At 40.4% G+C, this 12,349-nt stretch overlaps 1 protein-coding gene across 1 annotated transcript in view; it reads right to left on the reverse strand.

Moving 5' to 3' along the window:
- The window catches only part of LAMA3 (laminin subunit alpha 3), a 125,306-nt gene that overhangs the window by 11,217 nt on the left and 101,740 nt on the right, over positions 1-12,349 (reverse strand). Inside the window, exons 57-65 of the mRNA XM_077352595.1 lie at positions 11,089-11,240; positions 10,830-10,992; positions 10,299-10,432; positions 6,664-6,814; positions 5,415-5,537; positions 3,791-3,924; positions 3,413-3,533; positions 1,827-1,967; positions 1,593-1,723 (exon numbers count right to left, since the gene is read on the reverse strand). Of these exons, the coding sequence (XP_077208710.1) occupies positions 1,593-1,723; positions 1,827-1,967; positions 3,413-3,533; positions 3,791-3,924; positions 5,415-5,537; positions 6,664-6,814; positions 10,299-10,432; positions 10,830-10,992; positions 11,089-11,240 (1,250 nt within the window). The remainder of the gene's footprint in view (positions 1-1,592; positions 1,724-1,826; positions 1,968-3,412; positions 3,534-3,790; positions 3,925-5,414; positions 5,538-6,663; positions 6,815-10,298; positions 10,433-10,829; positions 10,993-11,088; positions 11,241-12,349) is intronic.

Below are 12,349 nucleotides of genomic sequence, written 5' to 3' on the forward strand. Positions count from 1 at the left end.
ATTTTTACTAAATCAATAGTGAAACCCTAAGCAGAATCTCAGTTGACTTAGATGGGCATAACTCCAGTTAGCACTGTTAGAAAAAGGATTCTATTGGGAGAAGGATCTAGGAATGATACTGCCTGATAATATTGGTCATTTGTCTTCATGTCAAGGGGGTGACTAGATCATTGGTGTGGAAGTTGTTATTATTAACCAAAATTGTTATTTGGTGACACTGGGAAATAAATGAATGTCTGATACACCAGGGGAGACAAAAAGCTGTGTGGTATGTATGCAGTATGGCCATTTCCCCCCTGCTTAATATGAACTAAACATTAGAAAACAACAAAAAAGAAAAGATGTGATGTCCAAAATAAACTGATACATTTTCAGATCAGATTAATACGGTCAAAACCCAGCAAATTCTTTACAACCAGCAAAACATACATTTTAGAAGTTCCTAATACAGAAAATAGATTTCATCATTATCTCAGGCTTTGCCACACAGATGTGTTTCAAGCAGCTGATTCTCATTTTGGTTGTCATGGGACAAGGTTATCACATGCCAAGTTATCTCTTATTATCTGGGCTTTCATGAGATAAGACATAGTTTGTGACAGCCAATAAACGATAGAAATTTCAACCACTGATGTTACTATGAAATTACAATGATTATCACAAGAATCTGAATTCTATTTACAAATAAATAGACTGCATCATTTCTGCATTTATTATATTTTCCAGATGAGAGTACAGAACTCTGTCATATTGCCAGAGAACTGAACATAATTCTTCTGTTGCACATCAAACAAAAGAAACTGGGAAAAGGAAAATAGAATCATAAAGTTGGAAGTGCCCATACAGGCCACCTGCCCATACAGGCCACCCCCTGCTCAGTGCAAGATCAGCATAAAGCATCCATGATAAGTATCTGTCCAGCCACTGCTTGAAGACTGCCAGTGAGGGGGAGTCACCATCTCCTTATCTTCAGAATACAAAGAGAACCATCTCTAAGTGCTGACCAATCTAGCAATTTCAATCCTTTACACACATAGTTGGTAGTAAGTCCAACTGAACTGAGTTTTAAGTTAACTGGCATTGCACTGTACTGCATGTCCGCTTACAGAGTCTTATGTGTGCAGGGTCTCCCTTCCTTCATCCATGTGTGGGCAATACTCACATACTCAATATAAAATGTCACTGAAGTCTCTCAGAAGAGCATGATATGCATTCTGTTGAATGCAGTGCTCTGGATAATAGCCTACAATGTGATGCAGAGAAGTATCCAGTTGTTTTATCACTGACATGGCTGCAATGATCAAGGAAAGAACTATGCACAGCATATTGAAAGGCTGTCTTTCACATATGCTGGGGGTGGCCAATGGTGACTTTCCAGATGTTCAGATGTCCAGCTGGTTCATGGGAATTCTAGTCCATGGGCATCTGGAGAGCCACTGTTTGGCCACCCCTGATATACACAAACCCAAATGAAGTTTAATCTCTTCTCTCTTTCTGTCACATGTGCACACATTTATAAACACCCACAGTATCTCTTCTCTAATAAAGCTCTATCCCCCCCCCCCCCAAATTCAATTGAATATCAGACTTACATGTCACCTTGTTTCATCACTGTTATGTAATGCATTGCACCAGCTTCATATTTCTTTCTGGACTGGTGTTCCTCATCGGCTAACCTTATAATTACAGAGCCATTCCTCAGAAGAACAGAAAGCATATCTGGCTAAAAAAATTACAAACAAAATAGTTTCATTTTTGAGCTCATAAAGATTTCAAGTTTTGTAGCAAACAACTCTGATTAAGTTTTAAAATGACATATTTCATACCCGTTGATTGTAATTTAATAATGTTCCATCCAGTGCCAATGTGTAAAAACCAAAGCCAACTTGGAAATCATTTGAAAATGGGAAGCCCTCATCACTCAGACCAAGTTTTCCGCTCTTGAAAAAAGTTGCAGTCCTTACAAGCTAAAAATGCAAATGGTTAATGAATTAGGATTTCACATTCAGAATAGATTCATACCTACTTTCCCTTTCCCTACTTGTACTATCATATATAATTGACCTGAAATTAAATTTCGATTACATTATCTAAATTGCTGTAGGTCAATATATCCAGTGGGAATATGCATCTAGAAAGTAACTGGTTTAAAAACAGGTTCAAAAAGACAAAGCAAGTTCTAGCCATTTGCATGGCAGTGGTACAATATATGCTGCTGCACCCTGCTTTTGGTGCATACTATCTTTAAATTTCTATTCCTCGGCATTGCAAGGGATAAGGGATAGACTGTGAGGGAAGACGGCAAATAAGCAGATATGCACCTAACAGTTACACCATCCAAACAAATTAGTTAACTCATGTTCATGCCATACATCATCATTCCTCGCTGACATTTCTGTACACAGATGTCACCAGGAAAAATCTGCACACATTATTATTAAATTAAATTTCTAAGACACCCCCAAGCAGGCTCAGGATGGCTGACAGTGTATTAGTAATAACATCAATGCCATCACTTTTACTGTAGCTAACCGCTTTTCCAAGATAGCATTTCACTGAACATAATTCCTAGATATTTATATGTACTACACTGTTCAATAGATATACCTCTTTATTTGATTTTTATACTGCCCTTCCATATGGCTCAGGGTGGTTTACATATAACATCACAGGAGGATACATGGAACGAACTAACATATAACATAGACAAATACAACAGCAATACCTATAAGGCTTCAGGCTCTTTATGACCTTGCAGCCAGGAAAATTAGAACCATAACAACCAGGGGGGGTGGCGGAATGGTATCCTCAGACTTTTAAATCCTAAATACTGTACTTAAACTGTTAATGGGATTTTATCTGTTGTTATCTTTTTAGTAGAGCCTCTTGTGGCACAGAGTGGTAAGGCAGCTGTCTGAAAGCTTTGCCCATAAGGCTGGGAGTTCGATCCCAGCAGCCGGCTCAAGGTTGACTCAGCCTTCCATCCTTCCGAGGTCGGTAAAATGAGTACCCAGCTTGCTGGGGGGTAAACGGTCATGACTGGGGAAGGCACTGGCAAACCACCCTGTATTGAGTCTGCCATGAAAACGCTAGAGGGCGTCACCCCAAGGGTCAGACATGACTCGGTGCTTGCACAGGGGATACCTTTACCTTTACCTTATCTTTTTAGTGACTTGTGTATTTTCTTTGGCCAATACAATAAAAGCTATCTACTACTACTAATGATAGCATCAATAATAAAAACATCTTTTAAAACATTACAGTTTTATACTTATACATTACAGTTTATACTTATACATCACTGTTCCATTCCTTCATGATTCTCATCCTATGGTGGGAAGGTCTTTCTATGTGGGGAATGGCTGTTCTTCCTGATACCCAGGATTTAAAGATGTTATAGGACACAAATTACCTTCCAGTCATTGGAACACTTCCTGCTGACTCCAAGAGTATCAGAAAAGGCAGGGGAAGGATCAAAGGTGGTTCTCCAGTTCATCATGCATCCACGAAATGGAGGTGTTGATATATTAAAGCTGTTTGCAGAAATTTTAAAAAATGCAAGTTTTGACTTTTTAAATTATTTGTACTTTCTATTAAATAATTTTTGAAATCCAACTCCTAAGGATTGTGATATTATAAATTCCATCCTGATATATATTTCCAACAACATTAAATCCAGGACAAAAATTTGCAGTGTGATGGCAACAAACTTTCCCCTCTTTTGACATGTGCTTTGCAGTGTGGTCCTTAAGCTGGCATCTTTCACTAAAAAAAAATTAAATTAACTCACCGTTCTCTTAGAGATGTAGGTATTCCTCCCAAATAATATGAATCAAAATTAAATGAAGCATCATTGTTTATTTCTACAGGTTTTGCCGACTTTAAAACCAGGACAATCTTTTTCTGAACAATGACTATGCTAATCTGTAAAAGAAAAAATAGATCTAAACTAACAAAAAAAGTGAACATAGAATATCTCATAGTAAATACAGCATGCTATACACTGGTATTGTTTCCTAGGGAAGCCTACCTGAAAGAGTCAGTCCTATGAAAGTTCTTAGTCCTATCAAGGCATAAGCTCGGGGCCCTCTTAACATCCAGACTCTGTCAGATGAAAACCAGAACCTCTGTCTCACTTTCCATGGTCTCACTGCTCTGTGTCCAGGCATGGGGCTGTCTCAACCTCCAGGAGAATCTCCTCCCTATAGGCAGGCAGGGTTGCTGGTCTTTGTGTGACTCCTGGAAGGGAGGGGCTTCTCTCTCAGATCCTAGACTAGTCTCAAAGCAGTATACCTCCCTCTCCCAAACATTTATTTAAACCCAGCAAAGAACCTCCAACTAACAGTTGAGAAAAAAACAAGATAATGGTGTGGAGGCACAAATGTAACATCAAAACAACTACCAGATAAGCTCACCAGGAAGAGGAAGGATAGAAGTACGGTGAGGAAGCTCTAGGTCCAGACAGCATACCCTTTCGGTTTCAGTAGCCAGATCTAGAATTCTATCTCCAGGTGGGAAGAGGCTGCCCCACCCCTGGACCACCAAGAGAGAAAGACAAATCTTCCATTCTCCAGTGGTCCAGGGTGGGACAGTCTCAACTTCTGGGACACAGAAGAGCAATGGACTTGGATCTTAGACTGAGAAGGCATACTGTAAGATACTTCTTCCAAAGGCAGCCTCTGGAGAGGCTAAATTACCAATCCTGTGGCGTCTGCTGAAAAAGTGGATGTACCTCCAGGTGGCAATCTTATGTATGACTTCTAATGAAGATTGCAGAAGTGGCCACCTTTCTGAGGTAGTGTGCCGTAATTCCCAGAAGAGCCCAGAAGGGACATTGCTGTGGATGCTTTGAGGGGAGCTGAGGAAACTTATTGTGCAGAGAATGCTCAATCCGGCTGTCGCATGGATCCCTGGGGATTCCACAGCTGGGAATGGACTCCCAAGGGGAAATGATCCCACTTTTGAGAAGCCTCTGGTGGAAACAGATAGTTTGTTTAGATCAGATGCTTCTACCTCTTTGTCATTGAATGGAATTTCCAAAATGCACAATTTTTCAAAGGATCTTGCAGAAAATTTCATGTGGTAAAAGATGAATCTTCATGGTTGTGATCACAAGTTCTTCCTCATTTGATAGTTCATCCTCTTCCTTAGGCAAGGAAGAATCAGAGCATTCAAATTCATCATAATAGTGGGGACAGTGAAATAGAGGACAGTAAATATGAGGACAGTGAAATAGAGAAGGTGGGTCTGATAGAGAAGGTGCACCAACCTATGCTCTTTTGAGGAAAGATAAAAATACACTACATAAACTTATTTTTATGATCACAGACCCTAAATACTAGATGGAATTATCTGAAAATATGCATAAATTGTAAGATACATTATATTTTCTGAGATTTTAAAATAAAACTTACTGGTTGATCCATTCCATTATTCATCACAACCTCTTCTGATCGGTTTTCTTTTGGAGGTTGTGAACCAAGTTTGTACCTGAGTACTGGAAAACCATTTTCAATACTTAAACTAAGGAAATCATCCTGTAAGAAAGAAAGAATGCCTGTTGAAATATGTTTGACATACCACTATTTGAAATGTGCATAGTTGCCCATGCATAGCAGTTCTGCAAACTTCAGGGTTTTTTTTTATGCAAATGAACTTTTTTGGCCATCAAGTCACAGATAACTTATGGTAACCCCATGGAGTTTTTAAAGCAAGGGATGGTCTATCATTGCCTGAGAGCCATTTTGGTGTAGTGGCTAGGAGTGCGGACTTCTAATCTGGCATGGCGGGTTCGATTCTGCGCTCCCCCACATGCAACCAGCTGGGTGACCTTGGGCTCGCCATGGCACTGATAAAACTGTTCTGACCAAGCAGTGATATCAGGGCTCTCTCAGCCTCACCCACCCCACAGGGTGTCTGTTGTGGGGAGAGGAATGGGAAGGCGACTGTAAGCCGCTTTGAGCCTCCTTCGGGTAGGGAAAAGCGGCATATAAGAACCAATTCTTATTCTTCTTCTTCCTGTCTCTGTGCTACCACTATGGACTTCTTTGGTGGTCACCCATCTAGGTACTAACCATGGCCGATCTTGCTTAGCTTCCAAAATCTAATGAGATCACTTTTGTCTGGGCTACGCTGGTCATAGCATACTTGCAATAAGTCAGTGGTTCTCAATCCTCCTAAAGCTGCGACCCTTTAATACAGTTACTCATGTTGTGGTGACCCCCCAACCATAAAATTATGCAAGTGTTCTTTCATAGAAATTAAACCGAAACTGACCAATGGTGTGAAGATCCATTGTTCATGATTGTATATAAATAGTTTTTTTCCCAGGGTTTCTCAGTTCAGTTCTGCCTCTTGCCCCACTATGCCGATCTCGCTCTTTTATGCTACTCCAGAAAGACCAATGCTCTATCTCGATCTACCCCACAAGGCTGTTGTGTGGATTTTGCCCCCAAGCCAAGCTGCTTGCCCTGCCGCGACCCCTGTGAAAAGGTTGTTCAATCCACAAAGGGGTCCTGACCCCCAGGTTGAGACCCACTGCAATAAGTACTTCTAAATATAGGGTTCAATTGCAATTAACTTTTATAAATTAGTCATTACTTAACATCATCGTTCCATCATGCATCATCTTTCCATCATCTTAACATCATGCAAATGAATTACCTGGTTTTCTGCAAAAAACACCAATCCTTCATCTGCAGTTGTTTGAATAGTTTGTTCATATCGAACACTTGATGAAGAAGTTGACGAAATAGGTGTAACATGTGCATAGCCTGTGCCTTCAAAATAAGTCCTAGCTGATTGTTCTGCATATCTATAACAAGGAAATGTGACAAATGGCATTAACTTGTCCTCTATGGAAGTGTTCCCCAACCCCCAGTCTGTGGCCTGGTACCAGGCCATGGAGCCCTCGGTACCAGGCCGTGACAGGGGGGGGGAGGCGTGGGTGCCGGCACGCCACTGGGAGCACCTTCCTCCCCTCCCCCGCGTGGCACAGCACTTGCTGTGCCAGGAGCGATCGGTTGCTTTGGCAGCCGAATTGCTCAAGCCTAGGGGAGAGGGAGACCTGGGGAGGGGGGAAGAGGGAGAGTGGAGCTTGTCGTGCAGCGCTCACCAGTGGGCACAGGCACAGAGCTGCCACGCCTGTACGTTTGCACCCCCTGCAGTGCAGTGCTCTCCCTCTTCCCCCCATCCAAGTGACACAATATTAAATAGATAAAACACCAAGATTATTTCTAACACAATATCAGTCCAAAATATTAGGACTAACATATATGATGGAGTAACAGTACAACTGCTTCATCACATGCCTAAACACTTTTCACATTAATTCAGCCACACACTCACCAGCCCATGTGCTTAATCAAGCACATTGGCTTTAGGTGTACTTGGCAGTAATGAGATTTAAACAGATTCCAGAGTGGTAAACATGTTAGTCCATTTCAGCAAAAACAGAGTCTTGTAGTTTCTCAAAGATCAACAGATTTATTGTGGCATAGGCTAGAACTCACTTCATCAGAAGCATAAGGTGTCAACTAATAACACATTTTATACATCTGATGATGTGGCCTTATCAACTTGCTTCAACAATCCTTATTGTTTCGGGTTCAGTCGGTTGGAGGTGATTCTCTTCTGTTCCTTCATAGTGAGATGCCCGAGGATAAGTGTTTCAAGCTTCCTTCTAGTGAGCACTCTTATCCTGAAATTATTTAGGCCTTGTTATCATTCTGCCAGGAGTGAGGACAATTTTATCATTTGCCAAGTGAATAAATACTTAGGAAATTGTCATCTACAGATTTCTAAAAAAACTCTCATAATGAAGGGTGTGGATGATGTCTAACATGAATTCAGCAGAACTAATTCTAAGGCTCACTGAACTCAGATTAGCTTGTGACTCAAAGTTTAAACACTGTATCCTTTCCTCCAACTCTGTTCTATATGGAGAGCACTACATTAAGATAGAAAATAGCATTCTGAGAGTTTTTTCGCCTGCTTGACTTATTCCTGATTTTCTTGGGAGTCTACCCATAAGCAATGTAATTGGCCTGGGCACAGTTTTTCCACATGTCTGCACAGTTACAGTTCTTGAGTCAGTTCATTTTCTTCCACATGTGCCTTAAATAACCAGGATTTTCAAGTTAGGGTACTGTTGCCACTGATTGTCACAAAACCTCCCTTTATTTTTATGCACATGCTTATATCAATATCATGCCTGCTTTTTTAAAGCCACAAAAATGTCAGTATATCTATATACTGCTGCAGTGATAGGTCAAGCAGATTTTTTTGAATTCCTAGCTTTCATTAAAAAACACACAAAGGCTCTAGCCTCTTTCTTTGCAGATTTAAGAAAAAAGGCGTATCTCCACTCACTACATTTGCCCATGATACTAAACTGGGAGGGGGTAGCAAACACAGCAGAAGACAGAATTGGAATGATCTTGACAGGATAGAAAACTGGGCTAAAATTAACGAAATAAATTTATAGTGAAATACGTAAAGTTTTGCAATTAGGTAGGAAAAAAGTTTTGTGTTTAGTTAAGAAAAACAAATGCATCATTATAAGATGGGGAGACTTCTATTAGCAGTAGTATATATGAAAAGGATATAGGGGTCTTAATAGACCATATACTAAACATGAGTAAGCAGTATGACTCAATGGCTAAAAAGCAAATGGAATTTTGGGCTGTATCAAAAGAAGTATAGTGTCCAGATCGCATAAAGTGATGGGACTGCTTTACCCTGCTCTGGTTAGACCTCACTTAGAGTACTGTGTTGAGTTTTGGGAATCACAGTTGAGGAATGATATAGACAAACTGGAGTGTGTCCAAAGGATAGCAGTGAGGATGGTGAGGGGTCTGGGGACTGTCTTATGGGGAAGGAGCTTGGACTGTTTCTGCACTGGAGGCTTCACACCAGGATGCAGCCTTGAGTCTGAGTTGGGGCAGGTTGCCCTGCCTCTTACTGCTCCCACATGGGGGAACATCTGGCCCGGTGCACTTTGTCCACCCTGGATTTGTGTTCCTGCACGGGAGCTGGGTCAGCAAAGTTCCCAGTACGGAAATGGTTTTTAGCCTGGAGAAAAGATGACTAAGAGGTGACCATGTTGGTCTGAAGCAGCAGAACAAATTTTGTTAAGAAGTGATATGATAGCCATCTTCAAGTACTTGAAAGGCTGTCACATAAGGGCTGGAGAAGAATTGTTCTCTGTTGCCCCAGGGAGTCGGACCAGAACCACTGAGTTGAAATAAAACATCCAGAAGTTCCTGACACTGTAGTAGTAGTAGTAGTAGTAGTAGTAGTAGTAGTTGTAGTAGTAGTTGTAGTAGTAGTTGTAGTAGTAGTAGTAGTAGTAGTAGTTTTTATACCCCACCCATTCCTGGTTGGCTCAGTTATTCAGTGGAACAGGCTTCCTTGGGAGGTGGTGGATTCTCCTTCTTTGGAAGTTTTTAAGCAGAGGCTAGATAGCGAACTGACAAAAATGCTGATTCAGTGAATTTAGGAAGACAGTGGGTGGGTGGACATGAAGGTTCTTGTGGCCTTTCTTGCATACCCAGGGGAATGCTGATTACCACTTTGAGGTTGGGTGGTGAATTTCCTCCAGGCTAGACTGGCCATAGATTCTGTTTTTGGGGGGGGGGCATCATCTGGGCGTGGAATTGGGGTCACTGTGAGTGCGCAGGTAGCTGTGAGTTTCCTGCATTATGCAGGAGGTTGGGTTAACTGACCCTGGAGGTCCCATACAACGCTAGGATTCTATGGTTCTATGATCCCACAAGGAAAGCGGCTAGATTTACTTTTTTAAAGAAATCAAAGCTGTGAATTCAGAGACCCTGCTTGACCTATCATTACAGCAGAATACTGATATATTTTTAATGCTGTTTTAAAAAATGAAACGACTTGTCTTCAGGAAAGGGGAGAGGAGATAGAGTGGCTTTGTGAGAGTCCAATCATTGAAAAATGGGCTGGAGGACAAAGAAAACTGGCAGAAATATTAAGGGAAAAAGCAACTCAAAATCAGCTTCAAGAAAAATATTGAGGTAAAATGATCTCAAAAGAAATGGAAAATATCTGGTTGGGGGGGGGGCAAACAAAACAAAAAATGAAGTGAAAACTAAAGGCAAAAATGGGTACAGAAATCAGGAGACAAATTGAAGCAGTATGGGGCCACAACTGATATTTTTTTTTAAATACAGAAAAGCATTAAAGTCAAACTATCCTTAACATGTCATATTAAATATTCTTAAACTCCAACGTGCCTTTACAGGACATACACAAATGTGTTTGACTTCTGTTTTTACCTTCTGCATGGTTGAACTTCTGTTGTATTGAGATTAAAAGTCCTCTTGAAGTTGTATAGGCTGATTACTCTTTCATTTAAACTATCTAATTCAATACAGCCTTCATAACGAGGGAAGTTTAAGGGACTAGGAGGCTGTAAGGATAAAAATAGTTTTCAGTCAATCTTAGCAGCAGCATCATATATATATATCAGTAAAGCTGCTAATACCCATATAGATAACTGCAGCAGCACAAGAGTAATTCCCTCCCCCCAACCCCTGCCACAGACAAGGTATTTGCGTACATTGATGCTGACTGTCTCTGTGTCTGGCTGTTGCTGAACGAAGAATGTCAAATCAAGAGAGGATTTTCTGCCATAACACAGAATTCTGATGCATAATTTCATTTGCTGCTGAGGATAGGATTTTTTTTTTAAGGCAAAGACTCTAACTATGAGATGATATTGCCAAATTGTGGGAAATAAGGGATCAGAAAAACCAGTTTTTTTTTTAATTAAGCATAACATCTCTGTAAATTAGGAGAAAAATTACTTCAAAGTCTTTTGGGTATCCTCCCAAGTAGAAAACCACGTTGTCAGGATCCAAGTTGAGGAGGGTATGACTACTTCCACTGTTGCTATCAAAAGGGCCGAGGCTTGAGGGAGAAGGGGAGGTTGCTCCTTTAATGTAATCCAGCTTTGCATACTGGTAGATTCTAAAATGAAAGAGGAAAGAAGAACGTAATGAAAAAAGGAAACATCTCTAACAAAGACCGTTCAGTTAAATAAGCAAGGCTCATGGAGTCCTCTACCTCTCCAATTTCACATGATCCAAAATGGCGTCCTCGGTGTCACTCTGATACAATGGTTCAGACACTTCGATTTCAGCTTCGTTGCCGCCTAAACTATAGGCACAAATAAGACGGCCATGCTGAACAGCCATGCCTATGTAATCCTTGGAAATCTACAAATGGAAGTTTAATTAATAAGGGGTTTCCTTCACATACTTAAACTTTTCAATGCAGTAATAAATTTACAATGGCAGCTGCTTGTGGAGCCAAACGCACCTGTGTTGCATTGCATACACTGCAGTAAATCATATTTTCCCACACAGAATTGATATCTGAGTTGATATTTCAGGTGATTTTTATGTGTCCTAGGACAATATTTTGCATAGTAATTTCATTTTTTGAAATATTTTAAATTTTGCATTAGAAGTTTCAACTAGTTTTAAACTAGTTTTAGGCTTGTCACAACGAAAGACCTAAGCAACTAAGGATTTTCATTCAAGGTTTTCTGAGACTATTTCATTATTTACAAAGTTTTAACATCCTATACACAGACAATCACAATGCTCAAGTTTCCTAAGGCAGTAGTTATAATCACTAAACCAGTTTAATTTGGTAGTCTAAACTTGCTCAAGTTCTGAAATACCTGATTATATTTAATATGTGGAACCAATATATTTTATTTCCTGTTATTTCACATTTGTCATCCCAAATTAACAGGGCATTCAGATGTTTATTTAAATATGCAACTGCTATCCTACTTTCAAATCATATTGTAAATAGGAGACAGAACAGGCAAGCATATGCACAAACCATAAGGATTTTGTAATATTTCAAAAACTGTTCCTCCGCCCCCACAAAAAAAAAATCTATTTTAAAACTGCCTGCATTTGTTACATGTTTGATTTGCTTAGAACAGGTTTCTCAACCCGGCCCAAATGGGTGGGAGTTAATTAATTGTTGATATCTTTTTAAAATGTGCTAAACATTTATTGCAGGATATGACCCTATATGGTCGATTTACCCCCCCCCCATGGCCAATGATGGGCCTGGAGGGGGTGGAAAGGGGAGGGGCCCCTGATGGGCATGTACACAGCTATGTTTCCCAACCATATTCTGCACAATCACCCCACTTCTGGGGTTTCTTGAAGCTTGCAGAAAGTTTCAGGGGCCTTGGAGCCTTTTTCATAGTAGCACTGTAAACTTTAAGCAACGTACTATGACTTAAAGGCACACTAAGTTATTTTTTAAACCATTTTGGTCTTGGTGTATCACTGGAATAGGA

Source organism: Paroedura picta, chromosome 9 (genome assembly GCF_049243985.1).
Source record: "Paroedura picta isolate Pp20150507F chromosome 9, Ppicta_v3.0, whole genome shotgun sequence".
Classification (NCBI taxonomy): domain Eukaryota; kingdom Metazoa; phylum Chordata; class Lepidosauria; order Squamata; family Gekkonidae; genus Paroedura; species Paroedura picta.